This window comes from Tinamus guttatus, unplaced genomic scaffold (genome assembly GCF_059628265.1).
Source record: "Tinamus guttatus ecotype Peru unplaced genomic scaffold, ASM5962826v1 Tinamus_guttatus_pri_ptg000356l, whole genome shotgun sequence".
NCBI classification, from domain to species: domain Eukaryota; kingdom Metazoa; phylum Chordata; class Aves; order Tinamiformes; family Tinamidae; genus Tinamus; species Tinamus guttatus.
The window spans coordinates 2648712-2664944 of record NW_028288890.1 but is presented as its reverse complement, the minus strand read 5'-3'; the positions used below and the strand labels follow the sequence as shown (position 1 = coordinate 2664944).

At 52.5% G+C, this 16233-nt stretch overlaps 1 protein-coding gene across 1 annotated transcript in view; it reads right to left on the bottom strand.

Moving 5' to 3' along the window:
• Positions 1-10415: 10415 nt before the first annotated feature.
• The window catches only part of CASTOR2 (cytosolic arginine sensor for mTORC1 subunit 2), a 75694-nt gene continuing 69876 nt past the window's right edge, over positions 10416-16233 (bottom strand). Inside the window, exons 7-9 of the mRNA XM_088530097.1 lie at positions 15501-15583; positions 14441-14535; positions 10416-10642 (exon numbers count right to left, since the gene is read on the bottom strand). Coding sequence (XP_088386223.1) covers positions 10577-10642; positions 14441-14535; positions 15501-15583 — 244 coding nt within the window. The 3' untranslated portion in view covers positions 10416-10576. The remainder of the gene's footprint in view (positions 10643-14440; positions 14536-15500; positions 15584-16233) is intronic.

The following is a 16233-nucleotide window of genomic DNA, read 5'->3' as shown; positions in this document are numbered from 1 at the left end:
CCTTGGAGGAGCAGCTGGAACGTGAGGGGATTCAGCACTTACCAAATTTGCCCCTGCCCCCATCAAACCGCAACAGCCTTCCAGGGCAGAGGGGGTGAATTTCATTCATATTTCTGTCCTGATTTTTTTTTTTTTTTTTAGGATATATTCCAGGCCAGTGGGCTTCTCCAGCCACCTTCTTGTCACTCTGGTTAAGCTTTTCCTAGAGAAACTGTGTGATAACAGAGTTGGGAAAGGCCCTGGCCCCGCGGCTCTGGGGCAGGCGCCCAGCGCTGCTATCGCGCCTCTAACCCGGTGCCTGCAGGACTCGTGTGTACTGTGGGTTATTTTTTGGTTACAGACTATTCTGCTAAGTCCAACACGAGCAGTCCTGGGTGAAGGCAACTGCTCGTGTGTGCGGTGTTCAGGCTCCGTGGGATAGATGGGAGATCCTGTTCCTCTTGGCCCTTCCCTCTGAAATGGACAAAAGCCAGGACCAAGGGTGGGCTTGAAGGCCAGATCCGTTGTAGCTACAACAGTTTCTTAAAAGGTTCCCTGGTGTTATGCCTGGTCCTTTCCATCCACATTTGGTCATAGCTAGAGCCCCAGCATCCTCGTTCTGCACCGGAGGGCCCAGAACTGCAGGAATACAATCAATTAAAAGTAAAATGCAGGAGTGATGAGCGTTTCAGGCTTCATTTGTGCCGTAAGGGCCCACTGCAGACGATGTCCAGGGAGGCCACCAAGCCTTCCCCTGCCTGCTCAGCTTTTGCTGCACAACTAAAAGCAACAACCTCTGACCTACGTCTTGGGTCCCCCCCAGGGCTGCCTTGGTGCAGAGCTGCTGGCCTGAAAGGAGCCTTTTCTCCAGCTCCTCCTTGGCCAGGGCGGCCTCTGGGCACTTGGTGTCCATCCCACAAGAGGTTTCGCACTGGGAGGAGGAGGAAGGCAGGCACTGACATGGGGAAGAGCAGCCGAGGCCCCGTTCAAAGCGCTTGGCAGATGGGCCCTAAACCAAGGCCTTTCCTATAGGCGAGGAAGGGGCTGGTGTCCCAGCACCGTTAGGTCTCAGCAAGCTGGCCCCGTGCAGCCTCCCAGCGCCGCGGCCAGCACTTTAATGCAGGGATAGAAGGCAGACGCAGCAACGTGCCCAGGTACCCCCTATAAAACCTTCTTCAAAAAGAAATATTAAAGCACCATTCAAAGGTTCTTTTAGGAAGGGTGAGTGGCCTTTTTTTTTCTTCTTCTTCTAAGTGCTGCTTCATAAAAATCTCTTCAAAAACATTTCCCTTGGCTGAGGAGCTTGAGTTTGGTTAAACCAAGGTCGAGCTTGAGCCTCGAGGTGCTGCCTGAGCCAGCACCAGCGGTGCCAGCACTGCAAATGAGAGCAGCCCCCGACGGGAGGGGGTCCCGTCCCTGCCTGCGCGGGGGCTGCCCGGGGCCGCTGCCGGGAGCAGCACGAACACGGCGGCCGCAGCGCAGGGAGCCCCGGCGCGACGCGGTGCAGAGCACTGTGCACCACCGTGCCCTTCACAGGAGCAAACTAACACACCTGCCGCGAGCAGGGCAGGAAAGCTGCTTGAATCAGAGCTAAAATAACCTACTTGATTTCCGCATTGATTAGCACGAGTAGCTCGCCCGCCAACCACTAGCTCCCTTTCAGTTTGGGCTTAAAATAGCCCGAAAGCTCTTCGGGCCAAGAAACCCCCGTGGCACCTTGTAGCTCCCAGCCTGCAGCGTGGAGCAGGGCGGCTGCAGAGCTGGCCTAACGCAGCGCTTGGTGCAGGCAGGACCCACAGGCTGACGTTCCCGTGCTGGGCCGAGCAGGAGGAGCTTTCTGCACGCTGGAAGAGGCACCAAATCCCCCAAAACGACAGCCTTGTTAGGCACATGGCACATCAAGGCTCTTTTCCCTAAGGGATCATTCAAAAACAAATGACTCAGAGAGCTACTCATCAGCCTGAAGCATTGAGAGTCCTCCCGAAATAATATTTCTTTGTCGTGACCCAGCAGAGTCTATTACAGCGCTGCAAAGGGAGTCGGCCGCGATCTGAGCCCAGCATTTGTTTGGTTGGAGGGGCTCCTGACCCCCAGCAAGGAAACGGGCTGAACCCAAGCTGCAACCAACTTGGTTTTATACAGTTTATGATTTTATAACTGTTTATAAAAGTTTATAATTTCATAATATTTTATAAAATTTGTATAAAAATATTTTTAATGCCTTTTTTTTTTTTTCAATTAGATAACAGCTTATTTCGCTTGCAGCGAGGCTGCCTGCCAAGGGGTTCTCTGCTCTTCAGCAACACACACCCAGCGGGCCACACACATGAGCCTGTGCCTGCAAGCACAGGAAAAGGCATCAGGATCAAAATGGCCATGTACTGCATTGGGAGCCCCAGTAGAACACCTGAAATCCATATATTTACCCTAAAGCTTGAGTCATATTTGCAGTTGTTCTCAAGGCAGGTCACAGGCTGGTGAAAAGCAGCACGGAGGCAGCAAGGAAGCTCACGAGGAGATATATATATATATATTTTTTTTGTTTCCTTTTTCCAGTGGATTAAATCATCAACCCAAAGCTCTGGATTAAGGATGCATTTTTACAAATGTTCAGTGCTCGTTTCCAGACAGGAATCTTCCACTTTTTCGCTATCCCACGTTCGCTTATGGGAATGCTCCTCTAGGAGACCAGCAGCAGCTCAACCAGGTGATGCTGCCCTAGCGCCAAGCGCGTCCCCTGCTCCAGCTGGGGCTTCCATGACCAACGAGGCCCATTTTGGCGCAGGAATCAACTGCTGCTCTGGAGCTGCCACCTCGGGTCATCCCCGCCTGCTCCTCCGTCCGGCTCCGCTCCAGGACGGCGCTTGTGGCCACCAGCCCTCGTCCTGTCACGCGCCCGGCGCCCCACGGAGCCCCACAGACACCCCCAAGCTCCGCTTCATGGTCACCAGCTCGATCAGTACAAAAGCAGACAGCGTATGGTTCATTTTTTTTCTTTTTTTTTCATTTTAATTAACACTTTACAAAGTACAAAATATACTGTCATTTGTTTTGGAACATTAGGGTTTTTTTTTGTTGTTTTTTTCTCCCATACAGTACATAAATCTCGGATTTCAGCGTCAGACCGGCACAGAGAAGCAGCGCGCGCGCTCGCCGGAAAAGCCAAGCGCCCACCCCGCGGCCGCCGCCTCCGCCCTCCCTCATTTTCCCGAGGAATTAAAGGGGGAAAACAAAATCAAGGCGCTTTTTGCTCCTGCTCTTCCTGCCTGGAGAGGCTGCCGCGTTCCCGAGGGCGGCGGAGGCTGGAAGCGCCGCTGGGGTCCCGGGCTCTGCCCTTGCCTCCCTGGGAACTGCAGCCGTGTTTCACTCACGGGGAAAAAAGCGATGGACAAACGGGTCGTTTTGCTAAGCGGGTCCTGCAGGTTTGTGCCCCCGCGGGGACGCACGAGGCCAAGGGCCGAGCGGTGACGCACAAGCGCCAGAAACTTGGGGTGACGCCACCAGCTGCCGGCGCGTTTGGGGGAAATCTGTGCTCCTTCAATGCAAAAGAGGAGAGAAGGGAACCCCACGGCGGAGCCGCGAGAGCCAAAGTGCTAACGTGGTGCCGAGCCCGCAAGGACAACACGGAGACGTGTTTTTCCCGTAGGAATGCCGGTCCCTCCCGCCATCGGCGCCACACGTGGCCGATGCTCCTTAGCTTTTCCCACCAGCTCGGAGGGACGGAAACTCGGCGGGAGCCGCTTGGCTTCAGCAAAGGGGGGACTCGTGCTAGGGAAGGCGCCCGGTTACCGAATCCCGTGTCCCGAGCGCCGGGGTTTTCATGTCTGAGCCTGGCCCTGTGACACCCAGACCCTGCCCACACTTTGCTGGCCTGAACTTTCAGAAAGAAATCGGAATTTCTGATTTTTTTTCCAGCAACGCAGCTATTAAATGCCCATTAAAAAGAAACTGGAATTGCCCACAGAGACGCACATTCTCCTCAAACAGAAGCACATCCCAAAGACAGCAGCCCCAGCTCCTTGTACACCAGGCTCGGGAAAACAGTAGCAACATTTCCTATTTCGAAGGCATGAGACGATATTTGCAAAATTCCATTTGCCGGGTTACAAAAGCGCTGGTAGGAAGCCTTGGGGAGAAAGGCTTATTCCTGCAATTGCAAAAGGCTGGTTTCCAATCCTCCATGACCTGAGATACTGCTGGAAAGCTGGGGGAGCAGCTGGACTGCAACCGCCCTCCAAAAGCCTCTGCAAATGCTCAGTGCAAAGAGCTGCTGCCGCTCGCACATCGGCACCGCAGCGCTCCGGGCTGGGGGAGCAGAGCTCAAACCACCGCTCCTGGCTACGAAGGGACACCCAGATCAGCCCTTGGGTGGTACATGCAGAGGACAGACCTAAGCGAGCGGCACGGAGGGAAGCAAAGTGCTTCCTCTCCCCTCTCATGGATACTTCAAAACCTCACGTGGTGCTGGATTGCTGCTGGGCACTCCAGCCTCCCCAAGCCAAAACCCACTCACATTTCACGTGCAAAATTCCGCGGAAAGCTGGAGGAGGCTGAAAATATAAACACCAGAGCCCGTGGAGTTAAACAGCTGGTTTGCAAGCAGAACAACACTCGTCCAGCCCGGGACAACGCGGAGGAGAGCGGAGCGCGGCTCCGCGTGTGGCCTCTCCGGCCGGGCGTTACCGCTGCTCTCGGGCGGCCACAATCTCCAGGAAGGAATCGCAGCCTGGAGAGAAGCTATCGCAGCGGAACTGCCAGGCAGCATCTCAGCCCTAGCCCTCAGCACAGAAACCATCTACTGAAGCAGACGGAGCAATGGCTGGTGCTGTCCAGCGGGTCCAAGCGAGGGACAGCGTGGCCACACGTGTCCCAAAGAGGTATGTGTTTCTTTGCACATTCACACCCTACAAGAATCATGTACTTTGCTTGAGACACGCGTCATTTATTTTCCCTGTATGAATCGGAGCCTGTGCGTTGCTCCAAGTTCACAGAGCTTCCGCACGGCTAAACCGCGCGCTGCAGCAAGGAGGCCTGGCTGATCGAGCTCAAGTGCACGTTAATTTGTGCTGTATTGCGGAACATTGTCCTTCTCTTCTCCCGGGCCAGCCGCGGTGCTCCCGGTTCAATCCGTGCGGGCTCGGCAGGACCTCGGCAGGAGCTGCGGCTCCCCCTGCACCCGCAGCCCGTGGGCCCTGCGGCCGTCACTGCCTCCTGTCCCCTCCGCTGGCTGGAACGGGCTGTGCCTTGGGGGATCGGGGAGGGAAGGAGGCAGAAGGACCCACGAGAGGGGCCACAGAAGCAGGAGAAACACAAGATTCACAGTTTGGCGCCTGGGAGGCTCCCGCAATCCCGGCCGGCACACGGAGCGTTTCCGTACCGGCCCGGGCTGCTGAGGTGGCCGAAGGACATCATTGCTGCAAGGAGGGACCGGGTCTGCCGGGCAGATCGACACAGCTGGGCCGATGCAAACACCCGCCCTGCACATGCTGCACAATGTAAATACTGTTTGACAAAAGGGTTGCTGGGCTGTAGTCTCCAGCAGATAATAACGGTTTAATCCATTCCAATGTTTGCAGGCAGGGCTGCACCAGGTAAGTGAGATGCCTTAAGCTGCTTACTGGAGAGGTCCACAAAAACAGTGAAAATAACATAAAAAATACGAAATGCTCATCAAAAATTGATTTCTTTTCTGCCACCAAACGCTACTGTGAGCCACCTTCACTTGGGAGCTAGCAGCTGATGTTCAGGCTTGGGCTGAACAACAAATTTCTCCCTTCACCGTCCTCAGGAAACTCCCCTGCTGCGGCGGCAGCGCTGAGCCCTGCACCTCCCTCCCGCTCACGTTGTTCCTCTCCAAGGCAGGAAGCTGAAGGCTCTGCTGCTTTCTGAGTGCAAGGGCAGAGGAGCCCCGAGGCCGCCCCAGCCCTGGCCTTGGCACGGGAGCTGGTTGGGGGCTTTCCCTGGTGGAGCCCCCGCAGCAGCACCAGCTCCCGCGACCACCGGGTGTTTGTGACGCTCCGGCCGCCTCCGCTGGGGCGGCCGCTGCTCCCACGGGAGCGCCGGGACGGACACGGGCACCGGCGACGGCCCCGGTGCTGCCGCCGCGGGAGGGCCGCGCGCGGTCACACGGGCTGCACGGCCAAGGCCAGCGCAGCCGGCTCCCAACGGAGCCGCTTCCCGCCTCCTCTCACGGGTGTTCACAGCCCTCCTGCATCGGGAGCACCAGGAAAACAGCCCCGTGCCACCCGCTGCTGCTGGGGCTCGAGCTAACACCCCCCAAGCTGCACAGCCTGATTTACCCTCCAGTGCTGGAAAACGCTCCAAAAACAGCAAAATAAACACAAGTAATTTCTGTTGAATGCTTTTCTTGGACAAAGCTATCACGACCTTCCAGTAACGTTTTCCTTAAAGTGTCAGCCCTGAAAATCTGCATCAGCTCCACACGGCACATCTTAAAAGACTAAATTACTGCTGAATTCCATTTGCAATCTCGGAAGCAGGGCCTGACACCAACACGCTTTCTGCTACACACACGGATTGATTCATCTCTGCCCAAAAGCGTTCTCTACCTGCGCCCGTGGGAAAGTAACACTAAGCCTGGCATTACAAATAAACTTGGAAGCAGCAGCATGTTGTTTATAAGATGAGTGTTCTTTATAAATGGCTTTGCCATGAAGTAAACGTTAATACTAAAGTCATCCACTGTGGGTTCCACAATCTCTGCGTTCCAGTTGAAGCCGAACGCTTCCACCAAAACTTCCCTCTGCAAGAAAGACCCTCACAAACCTCTTAGAGCAAAATCCTTCAGAAATGCTAATAATTGCAAACCAACCCGACTTCAGCTTCTGAGAGACAAAGATGCACAACTCTATAAAAGGATGTTTTTATTGGACAGGCAAAAAATCAGCACCCGATGATGCTGCAACGCAACAAGCTGCAAGGAACAACCGCCAGCAAACACGCTTGTTGCATAACCCAATCATCAAAGCAGGTGACATTTCGGGTAGAGACCTTTTCCCATCTGGAATCTAGTGAACAGCACTCCTGCTCAGCAGGAACCTTCAACAACAAGATGCAAAGACTACACATTTCCAATTACTGAGTTCTAATAGCTTCTGTTACTTCTAATGGAAGAAAAAAGCCTTTCCTCCACTTTCATCTGTTTAAAACCAACCCACTGATTTGAACCTCCCAACAGGTCAACAAACACCAGGCTTCCAATCCACACCAGCCACCTGCACAAGCATTGGTTGCTCTTCTGGCTATGAAAGCACCAACAGGTATCAAAAAAGACCTCACTCTGAAACAGCAAAACCCACTCCGGTAAAAGGCAGCCGGGAAATCAGACATGAGAAAACGCAAGTGCAGCCGAGCACACGGGGGCTTTGGGGAGGTCCAACCCACCCGGCAGCCTCCGATGAACGAAGACGCTCCCTGTTGTCTCTGGGGATGCTGCAGTGGGGAAGGTTTTGCCTGGTGCTTCGTGGGGACGCGAGTGCCCAACGAGGCTGGGAAATCCGGCCAGGGCACGTCCCCGTTTTGTGCTTGCAGGAAGCCCCGTTGCAAAGCGGCTGCTCCCTGGGGTTTGAAACGGCTCTTCCAAACGGCTCTTCCGAACGGCTCTTCCGAACGGCTCTTCCAAACAGCCCACTGCTGCACGTAGGCTGAAACAACTCAGGGCAGCAACTGAAACAGGGGAAAAGGAGCAACTTTTCCAGAGCCTCCGTGCTGGGTGCAGCACCCCGAGGAGGACCGGGGCGCTCCGAAGGGCCGAGGCTGCAGGGACAGAAAGAGCCACAACTTGGCCCCAGGGCAGCTGCTCTCGGCTAAAAACGCGGGGAGAAATCCAGGCAGCCCATCTAAGTATTCATATTGCCTATATACTTGAATTAAAAATATATGGTGAATACATGTGTGCATACAGTGCTTACTACATATATACACACACACACAGAGCGTGTGCTTCGGGTATGCACGCATGTACTCACGCAGCATATATTAACCTATATTGCTCAAGTATATACGCTATGTACAGTATAGAGCCATACGAACATAAAACACAGGTATTTATATATGTGTACAATAGAGTCATACTAAGTATTTCTATGTAAACACTATACAATTATATGAACATACACACGCACTTGCACAGTCCAAAGGAATCTGCGGACAAAATCTAATCAGAAATAAAAGGCGGGGTGGGGGGGGACAAAAAAAAAACCTATGCAGTACCACAGCCAACATGACAAAAATTCGACTTTCTAAGAAAACAAAGGCCTCGGAGAAACTGGGAAGGCGACTGAGCGCGAGGCTCGGCCTCCCCTCCCAGCTCCCTGCGGGATGGAGCCGCGTTGGGGTGCGCAGGGAGGTTTTGTGCAGCGAGCGAGGGGAAGCCGAGGGGGACGCGGAGCGGGGCCCGGCGGAGCTCAGCTCAGCCCCGTTCCCCAGCAGCTCCACACGCGCCGGGTGCAGCCCGGGGAGCTCTCCCGCTGCCCTCGCCCGTCTGCACCGCGCTCTGCGCTCCCCGTTGCCGCCGATGCTCAGACACAGGCATCACCAGAGTAAGGCAGGAAAAAAAAAAATCCTTCAAGTTCTCCCTCACGCCGAACGTTTGCAACGATCCCAACCACGCGCTGCGCTTCCACCGCCCTCCGAAACAACCTTCCTGGGCCTCGAGACACGAAGAGAGGGGAAAGAGAGAGCAGGATCGATGGGGACGGCAGCGGCGCGACGGCCCCGCAGGACACTTTGCCCCAGGGGAACGAGTCCTACATCAAGCGGCTCTGTGAAGAGCTTTAAAGTACCCCGGGGTCACCCACTGACTCCACAAATTTAAGGCCGACTCTCTCAAGAAATCAACAAAAAAAAAAAAAAAAAAAGGAAGGGAAACTTTAATTTAAAGAATCGCCATCTAAAGTAGCCTGAGTGCAAAGTTCAAAAAAAATTGTTTTCTCTTTCTCTTAAGGCTCAGTGAAGTTGCTGCTCGTTTCAAGTAGCCCCTTGCTGCCGGTGCCGTGCGAGCAGCCCTGGCACATGGGGAGGCACCAACACAAGCAGGGGCCAACGGGCTCCTCCGCGGGCACAGGGGGAGGCCCGGCCCTGCGAGCCCCTCGTGCCCGTGTGGGCGACCACCGCCCCGAGCCAGCGTGGACCACAGCATCACTGCGAGCAGCCGTGTCACACCTGGGAGAAACCTTCCCCCAGGACCCCGCAGCGGGTGTGCGGGGATTCCAACACCCCGGGGAAAGGAACAGCACAAATCCCGCTTGGGAAAGCACGTCGGCTCCTCGGCTTTAACTCCATTAGGGCCTACCTAGGAAGCTCCCCACGCTTGTGCCTATGGCTGCTCTGCTGCCCTGTCCGACACGACATCCCCAAGGATCTGAAGCTCAAATGTCCAGACCAGGACCATGGAGCCCTTCCTGCTCCGCCAGCTGCAGTGAGAGGAGGCCTCCACGGTGAGATGCAGGTGGAGAATGTGCTGGCGGGTCCCACATGTGAGAATAAAGCACGGGGATATCAGGGATGCTTGTTCACTGCTTCGGGATTAATGCAAAGCCCTGGCTGAAACCTGCCCTGTGCAGGCTTGAGAAAACCGTGTGAGAAGTTGTCTCTTAACTAAAGCTGGGGCGTCCTTATCAAAACTGTAAGACCTGGAATTTATTAATGACAAAAACGGGGAGGAAAGAAGTCTCGAAATGCAAGAAATCCTTGGGTGCTCGACTGCAAGAGCAGCTCCTCTGAACGCAGCCTTTCCACGTCACGGCTCCCTGCTGCCACCAGCTCCTGCCTGGCACCAGGGCCACTGTCCTGCCCGGGCCTCAGCAGCGAGGGGAGGACGGCAGCAACCCCAGGGCTGCCCTGAGCCACCCTGCGCCTTAGATCCTCGTGGAAGCGGTACAGACAGCACGGGAGGAGGATGGAGACGGGATGTATCCCTGCGTCACCGAGCCCAGGGGCGCCGGGGGCAAAACAGACCCCAGAGCAACCGGGCTCCCTCTGGGTGACACTATGGGAAGACGGAGAAGGGCAGAAAACTGAGCTAAAATAGCAGCATTTCAGACCAGAGAAGCATCCTCGGGGCATGACCCACTGGGAAACATCGAGGAGTGAAGCGTCGGCCAGGCTTTCTCCAGGGGAGAAAGGGGAAAAAGGGGGGAAAAATCAGACGAAAAGGATATTCTCTATTCCAACCACAGACAGGTTTTGCCAGGGGAATCCAAACCCAGCTGCCCTTCTATTGCAACGTGCACGAGGAGGGACGGCCGTGGGAGCAGCAGGCAGCATCCTGCATGCTCCTCACGCCGGCAGAGCAGGCGGCTGACATCAGCTGTAACACCAGGAAACCACCCACACACCCCGCCTCCTGCCCCTCACTCACAGGGAAATTCAATAAAATAATAATAATAATAATAATAATTAAAACAAAGGCTTAGTGGAGCTGTTTCTGCTCATCTTTCCACAGTCTCTTTTCATGTCACTCTCTGGAATCAGATTTTTCAAGAAATACTGTGAGAAAAAAAGAATAATAATAATAATAATAATTATAATAATAATAATAATAATAAAAAGCATCTGGAACCAGCTCAGAAGATTTCTAATGCTTTTCAGCTTGACTGACTTGGAGTGCATTGACCACACCGTTTATATTTTCTTCAGGTACCTGCAAGGAAACAAAGAAGGAAAGGTCACATTTTTCAGCAAAAGCCAAGGAAGGAAACCAACACTAAGCTAAAGCAGCTCCAAGGACATGGGCATTGGTGGGCACCTCAGCTCCTCCAGCAGAGCCACCTTCCAGTTCAAGAGTGATCACAAGGGTTAGCAGATGCCCCATATGCTCCTTGTCTCCTGCTGCCCATCTGCTGCTGGTGGGAAGACCCACACAGCAGAGCATAGACCCACGTCTTGTCATCCCACCTTGCCAAAGAGATGTATAAAATGTCCACGTACAAAATTATTACTGTGTCTCTGTGTTTCACACTTACTGCAAGAAGATAATCCTGTGTACAAGAAGATGCATGTGCCTCGTTCTCAGAGCGATTGCCATCCCCAGACAAGAGGACCATAAGTAATGTTACATTGGGCAGAAAACATGCGTCAGACCATTATATAAAGTCAAGCAAAACACTCGAGGGACAGGCAGCTAACAACTCTTGAAGGAGAGGAAAGTGGAAATGAGACTGAGGGGAAAATAAACTATCCGTGAGATGGAAGCCAAAATAATTCACGTCAGGTTGAAGAAGGGACTGCCTCCTGTGCATGGTATGAGAGTCCTTTGCCAGAGCACGATGTCTGGATTCAGACATCCTTTTGAGTTCCTACAGTGCATAGAATTGTACTGTGATTTTCTACAAGGCTTTTAAAAAACCGAGGGAAAAATACAGGAGGAATAACAAGAACTTTAAATTTTCCACTGGAGCAATGGAGCCACTAGCTCTGGTAAAATGTGAGTGAAGGTCAGAGGAAAGGAAGAAAATAATCTGGAGACAACAGGGTAGTCAGCTCTTCCCGAGCAAGAGGCCAATCTCCATCGTATGAAATAGGCCTACGAGATAGGAATCTCTGCTGCTTCTTTTCCATCATTTCCACCCAGTATCTTGAAGACTAGACTAGAAGCAGCTGTGTGACTGCTTGTTTCTCCTGAAGACAACGGGGAAAGACAAGGGAATCAATTTTGGCAAAACAATCTTTTGCAGCCATCCCCATCAGACATCAAGCGTGTCTCTGCAGATATTCCTTCAGTGCAACACGGGAACAAATGAAGGCAGAACAGGCCAGTTCTGGCCCATTGGCTTTGATGGGAATGGATCTACCTCCCTGCTTACACAGAATGGGCTGAACCTTCACGCACTGTGAAACGCGTGACTCCAAGTCAAAGCAGTGGTATCAATCACACAGGGAAGGTTTGGGCTGGATTTTCTCTGGGACAGGGGTGCAAACACTTCTAATTGGTAGAACAAGTCCTGGGCTGCCACCAGCAGTGAAGTCCTACCTCTCCTCTGCCCCTCAGAGTCCTCTATACTAGTGCAACTGGTGCGACTTGTCAGCCAGAGGGTAGAGCAAAGCATCTACCATGAAAGGCAAAATAAAGCTCCAAATGGCTTCGCAGATGCTTTGCCTTCATCCTTATTAGATGCAAAATCCTTGGATGCAGCACCTCCAAGCATGGGGCAGTGAGAGCAGAGCACCAGCTGGAAAGAGGAAGAGAAATCTTCTCACCAGCTCTATCCAGATATAGAATCACAGAATCATGGAATGCTTAAGGTTGGAAGGGACCTTTAGAGGTCACCGAGTCCAACCCCCCTGATGTACCCTAGAGGGAGCTGAAACAACCGCAGCTTCCAGCCGGACCCTGGGGACATCGGGGACATGGAGGGCCCCTGCTTGGCCCTCTCCATCAAAGGGATTTCCTCTCCAGTGCAGCTCTGGATTTCCAGGACCATGGCAGATCCTACAGCTGCAGCATGCCGGGATGAGTCTCTATTAACAGCCAGGGCACATAAAAAAAACAAACCATCAACAAAAAAAATAGCTTAAGACACATGAGAGAAAAAAAAATCAGGTCAGAAGGGAGTGAGTTTTTATAAAATGCTCTTACTGGTTGAAAGCAGGTGCTGAGCAACCTGAAAGAAGGGGAGCATGTAGCAAATGGCCTCAAGAGGCATTTAAATCTTGAGAGATTTTGCTAGAAGTCAAAGGGCCTGGAGAGCAAAGAGCAAGTGTGAAGTTAGGGAAATCAGGCAGGAATCGACAGAGTCTTGGCCAACAAGCCCCATCTAGAGCAAGCAAGAACAAAACCCAGCCCCAGCTTCTGCAGCAGCGTTTGCCACGGGAGTATTGGAGCACATCAGCACTTGATGCGTTTTGGTAGGAGGGTTTGACAGCTAGAACAGTCGTGCTCCGATGAAAAGGCATTTCCAATTGCAAGGAAAGAAAACAAATCGTAGGGAAAACGATTTGAGCACAAAAGATCTGCAGAGCTTCCTGCACGGCCCCTGCACTGCCCTGAACATCTGCTCTGGAGCTGATAACTGCCAGAATCGGATGCAGCAGGTTGAAACATATTTAAAAGGCGGAGCTGCCTGTGGAGTCATCACACTCGGATGGTGCAAACCTTAAGTGAAATAACTATTTTAACTGGCAGAGATTCGCTCTCCAGATATCACCTGACAGCCAGAGCACTCTGCCCTGCACACAGCATGCACCTGAGGCCACAGCAACAGGCAGGAATGCGAGGCAAAGTTAACAGTATTGATTTTAAAATGGTGTTTTATTGGCTTATCTTATCAGCGCAGTTAATATTCAAGAAAATAAGACAAACATATATAACACTTCGACCTTTGCTATCTGTGATAATATTTACTTTTACTCTTTACACATATGACCTATGTGCTGCAAATGGCTTATGCCAACTGTGAAAAAAATGAAGTAATTAGCTGGAAAAAAAGGAAAAAAAGCAGTGCAAAAAGTGCCTTGAACTAAGAGATTTTACAGGTCAAAGGGAAGGACTGGGCAGTGCTTGCAGTGATGAAAGGAGAAGTATAATGCAAACAAAAAGGGTCCATTTAAGCAAAATGAAACAGAAATTTCCAGTTCTGCCTCTACCTTCCCTTTGAGGCGGCGCCTCAAACCTGCAAGGGGCTGAGACCTGGCTGTGCTTGGCCAGGCTGGGTTTTTGGCCAGATCAAACCCTCACAAAACCCAGAACGTGCCCAGCCAGGCTGGGTGGCATCGGCAGCCCCCAGTCCTGGCTCTGCTTTGCAACCACAAAAATGCACCAAGAGAACCACCACAGAAGGGTGGCTTTGCTGATTTTCTAAAAACGAGCACAGAATGCAGGTACACCGACTGCACCTGCATCTCCTGCTTCCTGCACACCACGAGGATCCGTGGGAAACGGCAGAGCTCATCAGGCCTCCCCGACAGCTCTAGAAAGGCAGGAGACTGGGGGGGCACGAGGACAAGAGACCAAGGCAGAGCTCTGCTCTCGGGACACGCTCCAGCAAAACTGCCCTCCTGAGAGCCCCCAGCCACGTCTGTGGGGGAACCGAGAGGGTTTGCAGCTACTTCTGCTGAAATAACAGACAGTGACAGCCTGGAGCAGCCTCCATCGCTGATGGGTCCTTTGCAAGAACACGCTTGCTGACCTGGGTCTCCCTTGGGCTGGACTCAGTTCAGGAGCTCGGGTATGGGCCATAACCAGCCAAAATTCCTTCATTTGGGAACACTGGTGGTGCAGAGGGAGCCGTGCACCATGGTTTGGCCCCAAGCTGCTGACAGTGCGAGTCTCACCATCACCCATGCTTCAATGGACAGAAACACTACGAAGGGCAGCTGTGCTGGGCCATGTCAGAGCAAAGACCCTTCGGGAAGCTTTCCTAAGGGGAAAGGATGCTCTCCCCATCACTTCTCTTCCAGGAAAACAGGCCCCCAACCCCAAACAAGTCACCCTGATACTCACCAACGCGTGATCAAACTTAAAAGTACTGATGTAATAGGCTGGGATGTCGGCTGCGGCCAAAGGCTCAGAAATCTGAGCGACAATTCCACATTCATCTGGAGGGAGACAAAAACCAGCAGTGATCACCTGAACGGCACCATTGGGGACACCCTGGGGACCAAGGCAAGGACTGCAGGCCAGAGCCTTCGTTGGTGATGTTCAGACAACAGCCACAGAAGCGGGCTCTTTGGGCAACCGCAGCGCATTGCACAACTGGTTTTATCGCCTCCTTTTGCTTCCAGAGAAATGCAAATCTCCTAAAGGCACAAAACATTAGAACTGGAATGATTTTCAAAGGGCCAAAGAAAGGCAACTAATGCGATTCAGGACAATAACATCAAAACCTGTCTCAAATAGCCAGACCTTAATTTTTCTCTGTAGTTTCTACTATTAAGCTAGCTGCCTTTGAGAGAGGAGATGCTGAATGCTATTTGGCCTGGCCACATGAATCCTGGATCGCAGGGTGCCACCAGCACCGAGGCTTGATTTCATGCTGATTTAAATGGTTCATTTGTCCTGCCCATTTCAGACCAATTGTACATTGTTTCCAGGTGAAATCTGAGTTTCACTGATTGAAATTTACCATTCTCACTCAATTCTAACCTACGCATCTAAATGCTGCACATTTAAGAGACTGGCAGATGTTCTGAGGTCTCACCCATGAAATATGGCATGCCTGACTCATGATTTTAGTAACTTAAAGAGCTTTCCCATGCCTTCTTTAGGTCATTTTTTTCTCCTTAAATAGAGACCTAGCTCTAGGTCTTGTGCCCCAAGTCCAGCAGATGGATGCAGTTTAGATAGAGCTGTTGAATATGTAGCACTTTCAAAAGTCTGTATAAAGAGCTGACCTATTAGATAGGTGACAGACTCCACCTTTTGGAAAATCTCAGCTCTCAAAGTCATGTTAAGCTGCTGGCTCTTCAAAGGCCCCACACCAGTGCTGATTTATCATCATTTTGGAAAGCCCCAAGGCGCCTGAACTACCTGAGCACCAACTGATCCCCCAAATGTTACCTACCGAAGCCGAGCGGCTGCCCGCCAATCCGCACCATCTTCCAGAGCTCGCCAGATGCACTTGTAAACAACAAATTATTAGGAAATCTGCAAAAGAGAAGGGAACACCAAATGTGGCAATTAAAACCCAGCAGTGTGTTGGATCCTGCTGGTGGTTTTGCTGCTGGTCCTGCAGCCCTGCGCAGCTTGAAGCAAAAAGCAGCAGCCGCAGCCGCTCGGCGAACACGAACGGGGTCAAGGAGAGCGGCGCGGAGGCACCTGCCAGCCCCTCCAGATGTCCCACGGTAAATATACACGGGATGCTCTGAGTCTGCACCAGCACGTGGAGAGGTGCAAAAGCAATCTGCCGAAACACAGACTGTGCTCCAGCTTTACAAGGTCCCCGGGCTGTTAATTTAGAGGCTTGCGCGGTAGGAACACCTGGGGACAGAAGGTGCTTCCCCCTGACTTCTGGAGAAGTGTGAACGGTGACAACGGTGTTTGTGCCTGAGCATCTTCAGTGCTTTATTTACATATCATCCCTGGGAGGCCCTGCAGACATCCCCATCTCTTAGCAGGGGAAAGAAGAGAAGTGACTTGCACAAGGTCAAGCTGGCAGCCTGTGACAGAAGCTCCCCGGGCTCCCCAAGTATCAGGCTACTGCTTTAACCCTTGAAGGAAGACAGAGGTTTATTCCAAGTAAGGCTGAAGGGACTTCAGAGAGCAATTAATAACCTGTGAACCGAGTCCTTAGAGCA